This window comes from Medicago sativa, chromosome 2, assembly GCF_051527215.1.
Source record: "Medicago sativa cultivar Bolivia chromosome 2, Bolivia_mono, whole genome shotgun sequence".
Taxonomy (NCBI): Eukaryota; Viridiplantae; Streptophyta; class Magnoliopsida; order Fabales; family Fabaceae; genus Medicago; species Medicago sativa.
In genome coordinates, this window is record NC_140750.1 from 30,304,418 (window position 1) to 30,325,904 (window position 21,487).

The following is a 21,487-nucleotide window of genomic DNA, read 5'->3' on the forward strand; positions in this document are numbered from 1 at the left end:
GGACTTGCCTGGTAGCTGATGTGGTAGATGCCATCTGCCCTGGTAGATGCCATGCCAATGCCATGAGCCCTTGTCCCCTTTAATCTTGGAAAACCATCAAGTTCCATTCTAGTTTTCAATAACTTAGCACATTCACAGTTTCATAAGGGCATGGCATATTCTTCTGTTCCAATAATGGCTGCACTTGTTACTCCTACTACTGCTGCTACACTTGTTCACCACTCTTCTCTAAACCATAGAAGATTTTCTACAGGTTTCATTTTTTTTTTTATTATTAATATTAAAAAGATATATTTGTTTGAAAGAATTTAAAAGATCTTTTAATTTGTTAATGATTTTATTTAATGTTTATATTAGGCCTCAATAAATGTTCGACCGGTCCTCGCTTCTCTGTGACAACAATGGCCGCAACTGTTATTCCTACAACATATGATGATGACAGTTCTGATCTAAGACGGAGCAGTTTTCCAAAAGGTTTCGTTTTTGGAACTGCCTCTGCAGCTTATCAGGTGTGTTTCTAACAATGTGTGTGTTACTGTGCATGTACTAGAAATAAAATTCATTTAATGTAAAAAGCTTATCGGCTTTTTATTTTTGTAACGATCGTGGAACGAAAAAATATTTTTAATGCGTAATGCAGTAAAAATGGCCAAAGAAAAAATATGTCTTCAAAAAATGTTACAAAGAATTGGGTTATAGCATTGAATCACAAAGAATTGGAAATTAATCTGTCAATGGTACACTTTTTTTTGTTGATAATGTAGTACGAAGGTGCTGTAAATGAAGACGGAAGAGGAAAAAGTAATTGGGATGTAATAGCCCATCAACCAGGTATTTATTCCCTTTTGTTTTATAATTAGAATTTTATTGATGCTATCTACCCAAAAACTTAGACAGCGGGTAAGCTACACGCGTCTAAAAAACACCTTAACACCATTGTTGCCAAAATCCCGATGTGCGCTCACCTTCTTCGATCCAAATTGATAGCAGAATAAAAAAAACATGCAAAATTATGGCACCTAGTGGAATGATGTCAATATAGGATCGTAGGCATTTTTTGATGCATGTCAATTTTAAGCTTGGTTTCAATCGTTTCAATTTCTTTACCATCATCTGTCATCATCTTCATCAAGCTCGTATTTCTTTCATTAAGAAAGAGACAAAGGTGAAAACGAAAGTGATGCAAGTGGTGATGATTATGATGATGATGATGATGGAGGAAATGATGAGATTGATGAAGATAAAGGGGTGTGTGTGTGTGTGTGTGAGATTTGATGTAGCATCTAGGCTTTAAGTCATTTTGATAGAATCATTCGATTTCAATTGCGATTTTATGATTTTTTTTATTTTGTTATCTCGTATCGATCCTATAAAAGTAGTTGAGTAAAATTCATTGTGATTTTACGATTTTCCATTTTGATATCCCCTCTCGACGTGATGTAAAAATCTGATGATGACCACCTTGCTTATAACTATACAACTTTTACTCAAGCGGCCAAGAGCATTAACGTACAAATAAACCACCGAAGATCAAGGCTCCTAAAAATTGAAAGAAAAATTATATTGGTACAACTATTTCGGGACAACTTGTGTACAATTGTATCTATCATACTTTTTTTTTGTGTTTTTACTCTCTTTTTCTCTTTCTATTATTTTTGACCGAATGAAAAAAGAGAAGAAGAATGTCGTTCCAAAAATTGTCATAAAATGGTTGTACAAATAACATTAGTTTGTGGACTGAAATAAAGAAAAATAGACAATTTTTTTCAATAGACATAGAGTCCATAAAAGTGACATAGATGTTGGAATTTTCATGATTTTTTCAGGCTCATTTAGGATGTTAAAATAAGGTCTCCCACATAAAATTTGTATTCGTTGACAAAGAACGGATTAAGTATGCAATTTTGAAGCACCAAAAACCAAAAAATCAAAACAACAGAAACCTTAACATAAAGGTGTAATGATGGCCCATAGGTCACAATAAGTGTTGTTCTATCGTTTCACTTACTAGATAGATCGTACCCGTTGGATATCACCCTTCATCTTTAACTTTTTAATCCTTTAAGGATTCAGTGGGGTTCGCTGCCTATTTGAAGATAAAAGCCTTTCCCTTATTGTCTGTTGCTCCCTCTTTTCTCTCCTTAGATTCTCATACTTCCTTCTTTTTTCCAATCATTTAGTGACTCTGTTGAATCACGATTTCATCTTTTTCCCCCTTAGGTGAGTGTTTCCCCCTTTTGGCTCTTGGGTCGCTACGTACACTTTATATGTATGCTTTCTCGATGCTCTACCACTGTGTCGTTCATATGTTGTGGTGGTGACTGTGGAAGAAGGGAAATCATGTATGGCTTTGTTGCCATAATTCCCATTCTAACTTGAGTCCTGATTCTTTATTCCTGCTCCTTGTGTTCATTTTACCAATGCGCGTTATGGGAAAGAAGAAGATTTATCCGGATAGCGGCCCTATTATCCCTAATAGTTATCTCGAATCCATCCCTTTGATGAAGGAAAAATATATGGGCACCCTTCCATCTTCAGCGACCCAAATGAGCGAGGAGCCTTCACACCTTCGTTCTCGGCAGCTTCCCTCGAAGATTTAATTGTGGCGCCTCCGGCCTTTGAGAATCGCATAACAGCCATTGGGAGCACTCTTTCTTGATGTATGACTACGTGTTGCGGGTCATCCGGGTCAGTCTCCCCCTCCTGAATTTTCATCTTGGGGCTTTGAATTGGTTCTAGGTCGTTCCTTCACAACTTCATCCCCAATGTTGGGGTTACAAAGAAGTTTTTAACCATTGTCTGTGAATGTTAGCAGGTGGACCCTAAGTTGAAGAGATTCTTCTTCATATTCCAGTTTCGGTGGTATTCTTCTAGGGGTTCCGACCGCATGGGTCTTCTTTCCTTTTACCAATATATTGTCAAGTCATTTGAGCCTTTCGAGGAATCTATTAATAACTTCAAGTTCCAGTTTGTGACTGTTATGCCTCGGGCCTAAGCCTTCCCCAATATATGTGTCCATACAGTCAGGAACGACGGCGAGGACATATGCACACCATATTCTTCTTCTCTTGGTTGATAGACCTTTTCGTCCCTGGGAGCTAGATAAAACACATTTAATCCCTACGACGCACTTAATCCCTCTAAACAGAATTTTTATCATGAATTAAACACGTTTATTGAGACCTTCGACCATTTCATAGTGGTCAACAAGTGGGCCGGAGAGACCACCAAAGTTAATAGGGGATTTGATAAGTCTTGATTTTTGAAGTGAGGAACCGTTACCGAGGCTATTTCCCTCATAAGTTTCTTTGACCTAAGATCTGTCTCTCTTTATTTTGCTTATTTGTGTTTTGTAATAATACCTTATTTTCCTTGTCTTAGCTGACATACCCCTTGCCTCCTACTTGAACTCGAAGAGAAGGCGTTGGACGTCTCACCCCAAGGTGGCAACTGGGACGAATTCTTTTGAGTCGGCATACTGTATTAATGATGATTTGTAGTCCAAGGGTTCAGCTTCCTAGTAAGATGCTCTTCCTTTGAGGCTACCAGGGAAAATCATTGAGGGAGGTTCAAATCTTTCTATACTTAACATGTACCTCCTTACCCTGGTGCCCTCCCGATTTTGGTGGACGAGGTCAACCGAACATTTGTTGCCGGACTGGACCATGGGTTATCTAGGGCCGCTATGGCCTCATGTGTTTGTCGGGTCTTGAAGTTTGTGTCATTATCATGTTCATTGCTAACGGTCGGCTAGGAATTCAACACAGCTGATGAGAGGCTATTTTTGAACGAGAGCTTGAGGATAAGATATCTTTCATTGAGACGTAGTTGTTGGATAAGACCTCCAAATAGGAGATCATCGTTGAGTTTGTGAAGGATGCTGAAACGACTGTCCAATAAGAGAAGGTAGAGAAAGCGGGTCTGGTGGAGGATCACAATCAGTTGGCATGCCTAAATTCATAGTTAGATTTAATTGATTTAATAGATAATTAGAAATTCACTAATGTACTGCTCCAATGGAATTCGGGTTGTCAATCCTACTGGCTCTATCTAAAATACGGTATAAAAACTGACATATACGAATTAAATCATACTTTAGATTATAAACTGGATTAAAATTTATTACTAGAATCAACCAAATAAGAAGGGGTTCATCATGGAACCCTTATCAAATAGGTTTAGTTGCTTATGGCAACATACATCATTACAAAATAATAGAAAAACATCCCCAGAGAGAACAAGAGAAGGATGGAGATCATCTGCCTTGAAGCTCCTGATGCTCGGCCCTTGCCTTGTACCACTAGCTTCCTGAATTAATAAAATAGTGTACAATGCTCTCTATTTATAGTCCTTACTTAGTGGTTAAGGGAGTGAAAATAGGGTTTTTCCACCAAAACCTACTTGAAAATTAAGCAAGCAGCAATCCTTGGTCGTTTCCATGCGCCCAGGGCGTAGGACGCAAGTTGTCAGTTTGCGATGCTTTGGCGTCTAGTTTGTTTGGTAAAACTATGTCGTTTCGACATGTCATCTGTGGGTTTCCATGGACTACCACGTTCTGGTACATCAAACGTGGATTTGTTTACGTGTTCGTGTTGTGTGTTGCTCCGGGCGACATGGTGGCACTTGGAATTGTCAGATTCATAGTGATTTGAGGCGTTCGACCATGAATCCTTGCAGGAACACGGTTGGTCGTCGTCATCGTTGCCATAGATCTGTTGGCTAGCTCAGGTACCACCGGCAAAAATACGGGACCAAAAGACATAGGTGAAAGTTTAGGGACAGAGAAGGAGGAATTGACAGGTTCATCGATTCTGTTGGCGTTCTGGTGGACAGATCTGGTATTCGCCATCTTTTTAATTGAAGAGATTATTTTAGTTGAGGAATGTCATCTCCAGCGGGGTCGGCACTGATCCAGTTGGACTTAAGAAGATGGTTTGTAGGATGAGATCCGTTGAGTTGGAGGGATTGAGCTTTGTTCCGTGCGTCGTGAGCCTACATCCATCAAGTTGTCCATCACGGGTCCTTTTCCAACAGATGGGGGGGGGGGGGGGTGGGGTGGTGGTGTACCTTTATGTGCTCTGACGCGCAAGTCAGTGAGGGGTTTAAGAGAGGATGTGGCTATGGTATGTGTAATAATTGTAATACATGACCCGGAACTAAGCACAAGCATTCATATGGTGGACATTTATGGCTTGGTGTTAACCCATCTCTTGAGAGCTACACTTGGGGGTACGGAGGTGCGTAACCCTCGGGGTGGTGAGGAGCTCTTGGCACATACGGGCGCAAGTAACTCTCAGACTAACGGTGAGGGACTCTCGACCCGTACTGCGATCTAGTAGGTTTTAGGGTGTGTCAATCGTATGATGTCGTCTGCTTAGTATACTTGGGTAGAACCCCCATCTTAGTCGGATTCTTGGGCAAATCCAAAACGATGTCGTAATTGTGTCATTTTGTGTGTGTTTAGTTATCATTCCTCTTCGATAAACATTTAAATACAAAAGGGATGAATTGAGACTTTGTTTTAATATTATTGATTAATGACAACAACACCTTTTATAGGAAAATTCTTAAGACCTTTTGTAGCAGTTATTATTTACTACCACAATTTGTTTCTTTTTAACCATCTTTAGACATAAAAAAAACATTAAAATTTGTTACTTTTTCTTGTTTTCATACGGTACATCTATTTAATCTATTTATCGAAAATAGTAGTTAGGAATAGTCAAATAATTTAGTTCAAGTGATTAATAAGTTTAACTAATAGGTGAATCGTATGAAAGATCCCGAATACGATTTTTAAGTGAAACAACTCTTGATCATACTATATCTACTTCGCGGTTGAACTCCAAATTATTAAAGTTCTCTTTACCATAAAACTAGAGGGTTAACACAATAGAAAAATAGTAGTGAGGAATTATTTTAATAAGACAATAAGATTATTTTCAACCTTTTCCCTAAAAAAAATATGTAATGTTAAAAAAAGAATTCTAAAAACAAGGCACTCAAACAGGAATGAGATATCTATTTGATTTATATTGATTGCATTGGGTACATAATGGGTATGTCAGCAATATGTGTAATTCGACATGTTTTGTTAATGCAGCTCAATTTTGCACCTATGTTTGGGTAATTCACTTTAAACCTTCACTCACACATTTGTTCATGTAATTCACTCTTGCACTTACACACCTCACTATTTGTTTGAGAGAGAGAGAGAGAGTTGTGGAATGAAATTGATCACTTCACTTATGATTTTCACTTTACAATGATGGGTTCACTTCCCTCATATGATGATATACTCTTTCACTTTACACACTCTCTCTCTCTCCCTCTCTCTCTCTCACTCTCTCTCTTCGCTATATATTTTTCCCATACACTATACTAATTTATACATCACAAAGTGTACAGTTGTATCTAACAACCAACTAACAAAACAGTTAAAACTAACTAACTACCGCTACATAACGTTCTGAGCTCAACATTATAAACTCTGCACTTCTTACTTTCACTAGAAGTAACCTATTACAATTGGACTCACAACACAACACCTGAATTCAAGATGGCCAATGCTTCCATTCCCATCAAGCCTCATAGCTTCATGAAAATTCCACTTTGTTTAGCAACACTAGCATTATCACACATATTGTTATTAGATAAAACATAACCCAAGACAACCTCTTCAAATCTTGAACCTTCAACTTGACTTGATAACTAGTGGAAAATTCTCATGTCATGACAATACATGATGACTAACATCACTTCTTGATGCATAATTCAGTTGTTCCCCATAGCACAATTTGATTACAATATGAAAGCATTCAACTTCTTTATAAACTGCTTCACAACAAGCTTGCAAACTCACTTCTTGGTACTTTGATAACCTGAATATGTCATCAATTTCACGCATGACTGCATCACCTTGTTGTGCTAACCCAGTCACTGTTTCTTCATTGAACTCAACAAACGCTTTCATAGCTAATCATGTAATCCACTTGAACGTCTCTATAACACCATCACCTTCATTACTTGAAACAGCAACACCCGTATCATCAATTCTTTGATGCACAATTCGATCTAGCTCTGGTGGTAGTTATAGAACCCCTCTTTCATGGATTATATCCTCTTCGACGTAAACATCACAACCAAAACCGAATTTTCAAGTCAAAAACAACGATTCTTCGTTTAACATTGAAACCCCATGGATCATAAACCAAGGGATTTTGATGGAACAACGCATAAAGATTGAATGAAAATCACAAGAACTATGCGCAGATTTGAAGAAATTAGGGTTAGGGTTTCTTGTTGTTGAAGGAAGAGAGAGAGAGAGATAAACTTGTGAAAATATTATTGATTGAATGAACTAAAAAAATATGTACAAAGGCTGTGAAGTATTTATACATCAAGTAATGTAACAAAAACTGAAACAAACTCCTAACAAACTCATTACTTCACATGCAAGTAACTTGAGATAGTTACTTCTAGTGCAAGTTTATTAAAAAAACTATTAAAAGATAAAACTAACTCTAACTAAACTGGATTACTAAACCAATACACCTCCTTAATTCATTTAGTTAGATGCTTCAGCCATTCCTAGCTTTTCCTTCAGATAATCAAAGCTGCTTTGCTTCAAAGGCTTTGTGAGCAGGTCTGTAATCTGCTCTTCTGTCTTGCAATGCTTTAGGAAATGTAATTTGGTCTCAATATGCTTGCTTCTTCCATGTGCCACTGGATGTCTAGCCAAATCTATAGCAAATTTGCTATCAACTCTAAGCTCCATCTTCTCATCTTTCACCAACTGAAGTTCCATCAGTAACATATTGATCCATTGAGCTTGACATGCTGTCATGGAGGCTGCAATGTACTCTGCTTCACAGGATGATAGCGCAACCACTGGTTCCTTCTTAGAACTCCAAGAGAAAGCTGCATTTCCAATCATGAACACATATGCAGCTGTGCTCTTCCTATCATCTTTGTCTCCACTCCAATCAGAGTCTGAATAGCCAACTAGTTCACCACTCTGATTCTTAGAGTACTGAATCCCATAACTGCTTGTACCCTTCACATATCTTAGAATCCTCTTTGCTGCAACTATTGTGAAGTGGTAGGTTTCACCATGTACCTGCTGATCAAACCTACACCATATGCAATGTCAGGCCTAGTGTGACACAAATACCTCAATGATCCCACAATCTGCTTGAACAAAGTGGGATTCACTTCTTTCTCATCAGTTTCCAGAGACATTTTCACTCCTGTGTCAACTGGAGTTGAATTGGTTTACAATTCAGCATATTGAACCTCTTGAAAACATCTTGTGCATATTTTCTTTGATGTATTAGAATTCCTTGTGAATTCATTTCAAACTCAATTCCTAGAAAATATGTGAGATTGCCCAGATCAGACATTTCAAACTCCTTCATCATATTCTTCTTAAAACTTTCATTTCCTCTTCATTGTTTCCAATAACAATCATGTCATCCACATATAAGCATACAATGAGCTTATTTGTGGTGTTCCTGCAGTAGATTCCATGTTCAGTCACACATTTCAGGAAGCCTTGCTGAACAAGAAAACTATCTATCTTCTTATTCCAAGCTCTTGGAGCTTGCTTCAAACCATACAGGGCTTTGTCAAGTTTATATACATACTCCTTCTTTCCCTTTATCTCAAATCCTGGTGGTTGACTCACATATACTTCTTCTTCAAGTTCACCATTGAGAAAGGCAGATTTAACATCCAACTGATACATTGACCAGTTGTTCTTCACTGCTATAGCAACAATCAATCTGATTGTTTCCATCTTTGCCCCTAGAGCATATACTTCATAATAATCTTGACCATACTTCTGCAGGAATCCTCTTGCAACTAGCCTGGCCTTGTACTTTGCAATCTGACCATCTGGCTTCAGTTTTGTCTTGAAAACCCACTTTACATCAATACACTTCTTCCCAGTAGGTAATTGAACCAATCTCCAAGTTTCATTCTTTTCTATGGAGTCTAGTTCTTCAATCATTGCTTTCTTCCAATGACTTTGCTTAAGAGCTTCCTCAAATGATACTGGTTCAGATTCAGCAAGCATTGCTGCCTATATCATATCACCCTCATCTGTGATTGCTTGATCTGGGAACCTCTCATAATCTCTCAACCTGGCTGGTGGTTGAGTATTCCTTGTTGGCCTATTGACAACTCCTGCACCTCCTTCATCTGTATCACCAACTATTTCTTCAGTTTCTTCAGTACCAGCATCTTCTATTTCTGAATCAGATAGATGATGCTGACTATCAATGTTATTTGATGCCTTGTCTTTCCAGTTCCAGCCCTTTGATTCATCAAACTTTACATCCTTGCTGAATACAACTTTCTTACTGCTTGGATCATAAAGTATGTAGGCACCAGTTGAGTGATATCCAACCATGATCATAGCTTGAGACTTGTCATCAAGTTTCTTTCTCAGTTGATCAGGTACATGTCTGAAACACAATGAACCAAACACTCTCAGATGTTGAACACTTGGTTTTACTCCACACCATGCTTCCTCTGGTGTTTTGTCTTGCAGCTTCTTTGTGGGGCTTCTATTGAAGAGATATGCTGCAGTAGCAGCTGCTTCTCCCCACAGATAATGAGGCATCTGTTTTTGCTTCAGCATGCTCCTTATCATATTCACCAATGTTATATTCTTTCTCTCTGAGATCCCATTGTGTTGAGGTGTATAGGGTGCAGTTACTTCATGATTTATGCCATTTGATGAGCAAAAATCATTGAACTCAGTGGATGTATACTCACCTCCTCCATCTATTCTTAATCTGCTTATTACTTCACTACTTTCATTTTGAACAAGCAATCTGAACTTCTTAAACACACTGAGCACATCACTTTTCTTAACCAACAAGTAAATCCATAACTTTCTGGTAAATTCATCTATGAATGTCACAAAGTATCTATTTCCTCCTATTGAATTCACTTCAAAGGGTCCACAAACATCAGAATGAATTACCTCAAGTTTTCTTGTTGCATTGAATGGTACTTCTGATTTGTAAGAATTTCTGGCTTGCTTTCCAGTGCAACATTTCTCACAAACTTCATCAGGCAGCTTTATCTTTGGCAAACCCAACACCAACTTCTTGTCACTAAGCATATTCAAGTCCCTGAAGTTGATATGCCCATACCTTTGATGCCATAGCCAATTTTCACCTTTGACTTCTGACAGCAGACACTTATCTTCAATAACACTAATGTTAATTTTGAAAGTCCTTTGTTTTGATAGAGGAGCTTTCAAAATCAACCTGTTCTTGCTATCAAGTACCTTCATGGTTTGTGCCTCCATCTTCATAGAGTATCCTTTCTCCAATAACTGACCAATACTTATGAGATTGCTCCTCATGTCTGGTACATACAACACATCAGTGATGCAAGCTCTCTTGCCATCCTTTCTATGAATCAGTACTTTCCCAATACCAGCTGCACAAACTATGCTATTATCTGCAAATCTTATCTTCCTGTTTACTGAATCATCTAATTCAGTGAACCAAGATTTCCTGCCTGTCATATGATTTGAACACCCAGTGTCCAAATACCATTCATTACTTCTTTCTTCTTCCTTTTTGACTGTTGCCATCAAGAGTACTTCATCAGAATCTGAATCCTTATTCTGAGCAAACTGAGCTTCATCCTTGTTCCTTGGAACTCTCTTTGATCTGCATTCAGATGCATAATGTCCCCACTTCTGACAATTATAGCATTGAATCTCTTTCTTATCTTTCTTCTTCTTCTTCTGATCAGACTTTGCATCATCCTTTTCTTGATTCTTACTAGAACCTTCACCATCCTTATGAGCTTGATTGTTCCAGGATTTCTTCCCTTTCTTGGACTTTCCTCTCTTCTCATACTGGGCTTGCAAAGCTTGATCAGATGATACACTCTTCCCTCTTTCTTTATTCCTTTCAATCAGCCTCAACTCATGTGCTTCAAGACTAGCTTGTAGTTCCTCTATCTTCATAGAATCCAGATCTTTAAATTCCTCTAGAGCCACTACAATGTGATCAATCCTTGATGTTAGTGTTCTGAGAACCTTCTCCACCTTCATCACATCAGTGAATGTCTCACCATTCCTTGTCATCTGATTTGTGAGATTGATCACCCTATCAAAGTATTGACTCACAGATTCTTCTTCTTCCATTGTCAATACTTCATACTGTCTTCTTAACGCTTGAAGCCTCACCTTCTTTAACTTCCCATCACCAGAATACAGTTTCTCTAATGCATCCCATGTCTCTTTCGCGCTACCATAGTGCATGATCTTCTCAAAGATCTCATCACTTACACTCTGGTGCATCAAGAACATAGCTTTCCCATCTTTCTTCTTCAAATCTTTATGTGCTGTTTGTTGAACATCAGTTGCATTCGCTGCAATTGGTGCAATACCTTCATTCACAATTTCCAGAACATCCTGATATCTGAAAATCACCTTCATCTTTACGCTCCATTGATCAAAATTCTTGTCTTCAAAGATTGGTAGATGCGCAGGGATATTGCTGTTATGAGTTGCCATTCTTCGCGAATTCTCTAACAACAATGAACGAACCAGGCGCTGATACCAATTTGATGGAACAACACATAAAGATTGAATGAAAATCACAAGAACTATGCGCAGATTTGAAGAAATTAGGGTTAGGGTTTCTAGGGTTTCTTGTTGTTGAAGGAAGAGAGAGAGAGAGAGAGAGAGAGAGAGAGAGAGAGAGAGAGAGAGAGAGAGAGAGAGAGAGATAAACTTGTGAAAATATTATTGATTGAATGAACTAAAAAAATATGTACAAAGGCTGTGAAGTATTTATACATCAAGTAATGTAACAAAAACTGAAACAAACTCTTAACAAACTCATTACTTCACATGCAAGTAACTTGAGATAGTTACTTCTAGTGCAAGTTTATTAACAAACTATTAAAAGATAAAACTAACTCTAACTAAACTGAATTACTAAACCAATAGATTTGAATACCACTGTTGGAACAGAAAATGCTCTGATACCAAATGTTGGTGCAACTCACTTTTTCTCCTTGGAGATGTAGGTTAATTCACTTTACACTTTGACTAACACACTTGTTCATGCAATTCACTCTTGCACTTACACACACTCACTGATTGTTATTAGAGTGTCAAAAAAGAAGAAGAATAACAGAAAATATAGAAGTTGTTTGAGAAATTTTTGGAAAAAGAAAGAGAGACGGGGGGGGAGAGAGATGAAAGAGAATTATGGAATGAAATTGATCACTTCACTTCTGATTCTCACTTTACAATGGTGGTTCATTTCCCTCGTATGATACTCTCTCTCTCTCTCTCTCTCTCTCTCTCTCTCTCTCTCTCTCATATTTTTCATATACAGTACACTTATTTATACATCACAAAGTTTACAAGTTTAAGAACTAACTAACAAAACAATTAAAACTAACTAACTGCCGCTACATAACGTTCTGAGCTCAACATTCTAAACTATGACATTTCTTACTTTAACTGCAAGTAACCTATTACAATTGGCTAAATTGAATTACAACTCACAACAAGTTCTAATTTGAACAATATCTATATGAAATGAGGCATGAGATCCTTTTTTTTTTAATGACCACTTTCTATTTAAAAAAAGATAGACTCAAAAGAAGATAGTAATATTTAAAAATATTATTATTTTATTTTATGAGTCTATCTATTTTCATAGGGAAGTATTTATTAAATGGATAATTTTTTATTTTCTTTTTAAATTGGACATGTTATGTATTTTGGGGTAAAATAAATTGGACATGTTATATTTTTCATTATTTTCTTTTTAAATTGGACATGTTATGTATTTTGGGGTAAAATAAATTGGACATGTTATATTTTTCACTTCGTGTAAGAAAAAAAAGGCTTTTTTGAGATAACATTAAAATTGGAAATTAACATACCAGAATAGATATTGAAGAATAGAAACAGAAGTACCGATAAATATATTTAATTAATTTCCTTTCAAAATAAAAATTTCCTCATACCTTGCATATATTAAGCATTGTTTTTACCAACTGAGTTAAACTTAAGGGAACTAATTTAATAACTTTAATGTCACTCCATGTTCTTCTAATGTAGTAATTGGTGTAACTACGTACAGGAAATATAAAGGATGGAAAGAACGCAGATGTAGCTGTTGATCACTATCATCGTTATAAGGTACGCCCAATGTTACATAAAAATTCAGATGAATTGATATATATTGTAACCGTAAATCAAATAATTTTAGCGATCAAAATTAAAAGGTTATAATTGATTGACAATATAAAAAAATTTATACTAACAGTGTATATCAATTAAATTTATATGAGTGAGCGCAGAGGATTGGAGTTCCTTGGGGAAGCCAACCTGATGGGGATGTTCAGGGCTCCTTGATGTTTTCCTCACTCTTGATTCAGTAAAAAAAAATTATATTTTTTTCTCGTTGAATTTAATTTTATTCTCAATATTTTAGGAATCTTTTATGTTTATTCTCTACAATACTTTTGACCAATTTTAGCCTCGACAGACTAAGGCTTTGTTTGGATGACGAAAGAAAGTGAAAGGAAAGATTGTTGAAGGAATGAAAGTCAGTAGAAAGTGGGTAGAATGTGAGATGGTTATTTGGTTGTTTGGTATAAGTGAAACTGAGAAGAAAGTGAACGGAAAGAACGACACATATTTATTAAATGGCACAAGTACCCCATATTTAAAATATAACATTTTATTAAATTATATAAATATATGATATAAATGAAAAAAAAAAAAGAATTGTGTTCTCGTAAATAAAGAAAATGGTATTATAAATATTAAATAAAAAATGGAAAGGTAGTCGCATTTGAAGCTCTATACGATTTCACAATTTCATTGAAGAAAATGGAGTACATAAAACGTGATGTTGTGCTCCAAACACAAGGGCTATTTGGTCTTTTTAATAAATTAATGCTCTCTCCTAGCTTTCTTCACAATTTGGGGCAGAAAGGTTTTAAGCAATTGGGGTCCACAAAAAGTATACTTTCTTTCCTCTCCGCGACATGCAAACCAAAGGATGGAATCACACTTTTCCATAAACTTTCTATCTCCCTACTATCAATCCTTCCACAATCAGTTGAAACAAACAGTCCCTAAAAGAATAACAGTGTTTTATAAAAGAACTAAATGTTCTACCCTACACAAGATGTGCCAAGAAAAAACATCAAAGAATAAGTCAAAGGAATAGTAAAAATAAAAGAATAAAAGCTACATAGTGAATCTTATGTACAGGGGATACAAGCCACTAACATGACGACCTGAAGCAAAAATATGATTCTTTATCTTCAACCACCAATAAGATTGTAGCTTAATTTTATCTAGCAATTGGGGCTGTTGGGCTTCTTTGTTGTCGAAGATTTTACTATTCCTTTCCTTCCATATTGTCCAAACACATGACAACCAAATCAGATGCATAAAAGACCTAAAAGATCTTTGAATACCACTTATTAGGCTAAATTGCAAAAAGTGATCTGATAGATTAGTTGGAGCAACTGATGAAAGCCCAAGCCAATTTTCCAAATGATGTACCACACACAACCAAAAAAATTACAATGCAAAAAAAAAAATGATTATATTCCTCCATGCCACACCCACCTATACACGTTTGTAGAACTTGCTTAACAATACCATGTTTTAGTAAACTGTCCTTTGTTAGAAGACGGTTCTGAAATAAGCGCCAGGGAAAACTTTTAACGGAACATGTTTATGTCATATTATCCAACAAAAAATGATCTCCAAGCTCCTCCTCTGATGCAAATAGTTATAAACATCATGAACAAAATAGCCTTCAACCGGATCTAAAATCCAAGTCCACCTGTCTGAAACATTTTTTTGCAAAACAATATTATGGAGCATAAAACAACATTCTTTATCAAAGTCCTCCTCCCAAGCAAGATGCAACATATTTGAGACCGTAGCTAACCGATTTTCAAATAAATCAAATAACCGGATAAACGTCCTATCACACAATCCCCCCCCCAATCCCATAACGAAAATATCATTATCTCTAGTTGAAATAACTTGTTTTTATAAAAAGTCGAACAAAAATTTATAAAATAAAATATTAGTTACTCCCTAATCATATTTAACTCTAGAAGTTTTGCAACATTCCCTTAATCATGTATTTACACCAGTGTAATGTTTGTATGTCAAAATCCATCAACAATTATAATTTTAGTAGTATTTTACAAGAAGTGGAATTTTACATAGGTTAAACATAATACTCCCTTGGTCCTAAATAATAAGTCTCTTTTAGAAAAAGAATTTGTTCCAAATAATAAGTCGGTTGACAATACCAATGAAACATTAATGTTAGTTTTACTATTATACCATTAACTATTCCCTCCATTCCATAATAAGTGAGTCATTTCGAAAAAAAATATTGTCCAAAAAATATTGACTCATTTCACTTTTCAATACAATATTAATTACTTCCTCCGATCCTATTTACAAGAAACAATTAATTTTTTACATACATTGAATAATTTATGTATCTGGCTAGAATCTCAACCAGATACATAATTCATTCAATGTATCTAAAAAGTCAATTGTTTTTTGTAAAAAGGAACGGAGAGAGTATTTTTTTTTTCAATTATAACTCTAATTAATACTACATTCACCACTCACAATTTAATACTACCTCCATCCCTAATTATAAGACTCTTTTAAGAATTTTTTTGTCCCTTTTTATAAGACCTCTTTGCTATTTCCAACTACATTAATTATTTCTTTACATACATGCCACTATTTATTATACATCTTTTTCTACAATCAGCAATAAAAAGCATATGGAAAACATAAACTAATTCTCTCTCTTAAGGATAAAATTGAAAAAACAATAGTGATAACAAACAACTTTAATACAAATATTCACTTTCTTAATTCCCTTTATTTTAGCAAAAGGGTCATATAATTAGGGACGGAGGTAGTATATTCTATTTTACATTTATGATAAAGAAAAATGCATCAATACTTGACAAAGGCATTCAAAACCATTTTTCTCTCTCTTTCACTTATACATTTTTTCTTAATATGTGTGAAATGAACAAAATATTCACTTAAAATGGGACGGAGGGAGTATTTATTACTTCCTCTTTTTCTCATACCATTTATTAAGGACATTCTTGTATAACAACTCATATCTCTTTCCCTATAAAATTAATGCATGTGAAATGTCTAAAACGACATATAATTAGGGACGGAAGTATAAATTATCAATATTTCAAGGTCAAAAATCTATTGCATCAAGAAACATGCGACTTATATAATATTAGATCATTGATTTTTAAGAATTAAGCATCAATTATAGATTTTAATTTATGAATCTCTAGCTTATATTTTGTTTGCATCTTTTTGTCTAATACACGGATGTTAACTAATTTTACATCTTAATAGGAAGATGTTGCAATCATGAAGTATATGAATACAGATGCATACAGATTCTCCATCTCTTGGGCGAGGATATTGCCAAGTAATAGAAAATGTTTAATTTATTTACCTCATTAAAAAGCTTCAATTAGGTGAATTTTCCATATATATTAACATCTCTAACAAACATACAGAAGGAAAACTTAGTCGCGGTAAAAACAAAGAAGGAATCAAATTTTACAACAACCTGATCAATGAGCTACTTGCTAATGGTAATGCAATGCATAATAGTCCTTACTTAATTAGTATATAATATTCATGATGTTCATAATCATATTAATATAAAATGATGGATTTTTTCAAATTGATCTAGGTCTAGTACCATATGTGACCCTTTTACATTCAGATTTTCCCCAGACCTTACTTGACGAGTATGGTGGCTTCTACAGCCCCTACATGATGTAAGTATTGCCGAAAAAAATTTCATTCAAGCAATAAAAAATTTATGATATTGTTTGATCCACGTAGCCGACCCCTCCTAGTGACATAAAGTTTAATTGTTTAATTTCTATTTGCAGAGATGATTTCAAGAACTTTGTGGAGATATGTTTCGAGGAATTTGGAGACAGAGTAAAACATTGGATTACTCTTAATGAGCCATACTTTTATTCCACGAGTACAACATATCCCCTCATAGCCGCACACAACCAACTTCTTGCTCATGCAGCTGCTGTCAAATTGTATAAAACCAATTATCAGGTGCAACATTGAAGAACCATTAACCTAATTCGTTTTTTGTTTATATGCATGTGACAATTTATTAATAATAGAAATCTTAATGGGAGCAGGCTTCTCAAAATGGTGTAATAGGCATCACATTAAACTGTACCTGGTATTTGCCGCACTCAGATAACCCGTTAGATCATCAAGCTGCCGAACGCGCCCTTGATTTAATTTTTGGATGGTAATGACATAATTGCGGCAGTAATTTAAAATATGTTTATTACTTTTCCCATTGCGGTTCGCACGCGCCCTATTTAGATTCTATAATCCGAACTGCTTAGGGCGCGAGAAATCAATAGGGTGTAAAAAGAAGGAGTCTTAACATATTTTTTAACTGTTTTTAGGTTTATGCAACCACTGACAACAGGAGAGTATCCAGCAAGCATGGTGTCTAATTTGGAAACGTTACCAAAGTTCACTAAAGAGCAATCTAAGAGTCTTATTGGGTCATATGATTTTATTGGAATCAATTATTACACCTCCACGTATGCTGCCAATAAACCCCCTCAAGAAAAAAATCCTTCAATAACGTCCATCGATGACTTGGAAAGAGCTATGCATTACACGACAACAGGTAAAAACACCTTGATAAAAACTCATAATGAAGAATTATAAATTATGCATATGCTATTTTTCCTTTTAAAAGATAACTCATAAGAGAAGTTATGATTTATATAAAATCAAAATGGTAATAACTGGTTAAATTGAAATACCATAAAATTAAACCAGTAACAGAAAAGTCAAAATAATGTATGATAAATAATGTATTTTTTTTCTATAATATGTTTTCTCATATGGCTCATGATAGGTGAGCGTGCTGATGGGACACCAATCGGACCAAAAGTAAGCAAGACTCTTGCAATTATTGTTATATTTGATTTGATATATGAGTGTGTGTGTTCCACAATCAAATGCTTTGTTTACTTTGATTTTTTTTTTTTTGACGAATAACTATATAATATGTACAGTTTGGAAATTGGCTATATGTTTATCCAAGGGGGATTCATGACCTACTATTGTACACAAAGAAAAAGTATAACAATCCTGTTATTTACATAACAGAAAATGGTAATACTCATATGACTCCAAATCTTACCTCACATTATACTATTCATTTATTTTTTTTCCCAAGTGTCTAATAAAATAAAATTTCAAAATTCTAATAAATTTAAATTATAGGTTTAAATGCGTACGATGATCCAACGCTATCACTTGAAGAGGCACTCATGGATATTTATAGAATTGATTACCATTATCGTCATCTCTATTATGTTGCATCTGCAATAAGGTATCCCCCTCTCTTAGACCATGTACAATGGTAAAATACATTCAACAACCTTCAACACCCACTTTTTTAATTTCCAACACTCCACATCATTTTCTCTCTCTTAATTCAACACTCATTCAATTTTTACATCTCCAATGGTTTTTTCATTCAACACTCTACCCCACCACCTTTCATTTCTTATTCTTATTTAATTTTATATTTTTGTTTTTATAATTACATAAAATTACAATTATCGATTATAATTAAATTAAAATAAAGAAACACTTAACAATTTTTTTTTTGTTTTTGTTGGGATTTTGGTAGTTAAATTGATTATTATTGGGATCCATTTCACTAAGTAAAGACTAAAACTTCAAAAGAAAAACTAATAATAAGATTAAGAGAGTGAAAAACTTGGTTTTTTCTGTGTCCAAATCAAATGATCCAAATCTCTATTTATAGAGAAAAAAATCACGAATTTTGGTAAAAAATAAAAAATAAAAAAAATTATTTGCAATAAAATAATTGAGTCCAAATTATTAAGAAGATAAAAATCCAAACAGTCAATCGTAAAAGCCACGTGGCGTCTGCGGGCCAGCTTTCAACTTGTTGAATCCTTTCAACACCCTCTTTCATCCACATCATCTTCAATAGTCTTCCTCCAATGATTCAACAAGTTGAATGACACATTCAATAGGCGATTGGAGATGGTCTTAAAGCATAATCAATGACATTATTTTCGCACTCTAATTTTTTAGTTTTATTCATTTTAATAACTCTGTTATTATTTGTTGGTGTTTTGTGTGAAGGCATGGTGTGAATGTACAAGGATATTTTGCATGGTCCCTTTTGGACAACTTTGAATGGCAAGACGGATACACAATACGTTTTGGAATTAACTTTGTTGATTTCAAAAATAATCTTAAAAGATACCCTAAGCTCTCTTCCCGTTGGTTTAGGAAGTTTCTTGCAAAAAAATTGTTTTAGAGCTTGATGTATGTCATTATGACCACCAATAATACAATATGAGCATGGTCATTAACCAAGAGCTCGTTCAATCTTGAATTGGTTTTCTTAATTAACAATTATCTATATAATGTATGGTATGATTGCGTTTATTTTTAATCATGTTAATGCCTAATTCATTTAGATAAAAAAATATTTAATTTAATGCATGCTTTAGATTTTTTTTTTTTTGTAAGAACTCCAAGTTAAAAACATACAATATAAGATTTTTGGCGGGATTTTCAGGAAGAATTTATGCGTTTCATTACCCAATTTCACAACAATGGGAAGTTGTCAAAAGGTATCAACAATAGTTTTATTGTCCTTATTCCCAACATCGATAATCCTCAACGTCTAAATGACTTTATACCCATCTCTTTGGTAAACAGTTTGAATAAAGTTTTGTCAAAGGTTTTAGCCATTAGACTCCTATCATGGAAAGTGTTATTTCTGAAATACAGTCCACCTTCATTTATGGTAGACAAATTCTTGATGGTATCTTGATTGCTAATGAACTGGTGGAAGATGTTAGGCGCCTAAAAAAGGATATGCTTCTCTTTAAGGTTGATTTTGAGAAGGTCTTTGACTCAGCAGATTGGTGTTATCATGACGCAGTCATGAGAAATATGAATTTCCCTACCTTGTGACGTAGGTGGATTATGAAATGCATTACTATGGCTTCAACTTCAGTTCTTGTTAATGAAAGCCCTATTGATGAATTCAAACTTGAACGTGGTCTGAGACAAGGTGAGCTCCTTTCACCTTTTTATTTTTAAGTGCTGATGAAGGATTAAATGTAATGATGAGTGCTTTAATGGAGGTTGGTCTTTTTACTAGTTATAAGCTGAGTACTTCAAACTTCGTGTCCATTTCACATCTTCAATTTGTTGATTATACTCTGTTAGTTGATGTTAGAAGTTGGGCTAATAAAAGAGCTCTAAAAGCTTTGCTTATTATTTTTTAGGCGTCTTCCGGTCTTAAAGTTAATATTCATAAAAGTATGTTACTTGGGGTTAATATCCATGATTCTTGGTTAGCTGAAGCATCCTCTGTTTTGAACTGTAAAATGGGTCGGCTCCCTTTTCTTTACTTGGGGTACCTGGTGTTGTTGAATTTTTGGCATCCTGTACTTGATCGAATTACATCAAGATTAACGGGTTGGAAGAGTAGAAATCTTTCTTTCGATGGCTGGTTGGTTCTTCTGAAGTCTGTCTTGTCCTCTGTTCCGGTCTATTTTCTCTCCTTCTTCCAGGATTCCGCAAGTATCATTTTTTCTATTGAATCTATATTTGATTCTTTTTTTTTGGGGGGGCGGGGGGCACTACAAGAAATTTACCATTTAGCAACGGCTGAAAACCGTCGGTAAAGGTCCAAAAACTGTTGGTATAGGTCAGAAAACATATACCAACGGACGTCTGCTGTCGTCTACAATATTTTGCTATACCAACGGCAACATGCCTTCCCTATAGCTTATACCAATGCAAAATTAGCCTGTTGGAAAACATTTCAGAGCTAAAGCAACGACATTTTACACCTTTTTAATAGCTTTAGCCAATACATATATCTGTTGGTATAGAACCAGACTGTCCGTTGCTATAGGTCTCTTTTTTTTCAAATAAAATTTACCCTAATACAAATAGTTTTTAATAATAATAAAATTTTGACAATAATTCCTGACCAAGAAAATAATATATCTAGCTTGCACCACACAATTTAAAGCAACATCAAAGAAAACTTCAATTATATTATCACAGTAAGTCTTACAAAGATATCAAAATAACAAAGTAATGTAAACTATATATAAGAACAAACACCAAAATAGATACTACGGCAACATAAAGACACCAGATGAGCACAAACATATCCAAGATAAAAACAATTTCTAATCTTCCTTTCTTCCATCTTGATCATTGCGTCGACTTGAAGAATTTGTCTAGTTTGGAGAACTAGCAGCATCTATGGCCTATTAAAAATAAAAGAAAATATATGTTACAAACTCAACTTAATACATGTTATCATAA

The 21,487-nt window shown here is 35.0% G+C and overlaps 1 protein-coding gene across 1 annotated transcript; it reads left to right on the forward strand.

The window, feature by feature from the left end:
• Positions 1-19,503, forward strand: LOC146946146 (beta-glucosidase 24-like). Its single transcript, XM_085744328.1, has 14 exons — positions 1-253; positions 358-509; positions 765-831; positions 13,134-13,192; positions 16,439-16,514; positions 16,606-16,683; positions 16,785-16,872; positions 16,990-17,170; positions 17,260-17,375; positions 17,539-17,768; positions 18,003-18,037; positions 18,163-18,262; positions 18,374-18,482; positions 19,271-19,503. The coding sequence occupies exons 1-14, from the start codon at positions 151-153 to the stop codon at positions 19,446-19,448; spliced, it is 1,572 nt and encodes a 523-aa protein (XP_085600454.1). The 5' UTR covers positions 1-150; the 3' UTR covers positions 19,449-19,503.
• The last annotated feature ends 1,984 nt before the right edge of the window (positions 19,504-21,487 follow it).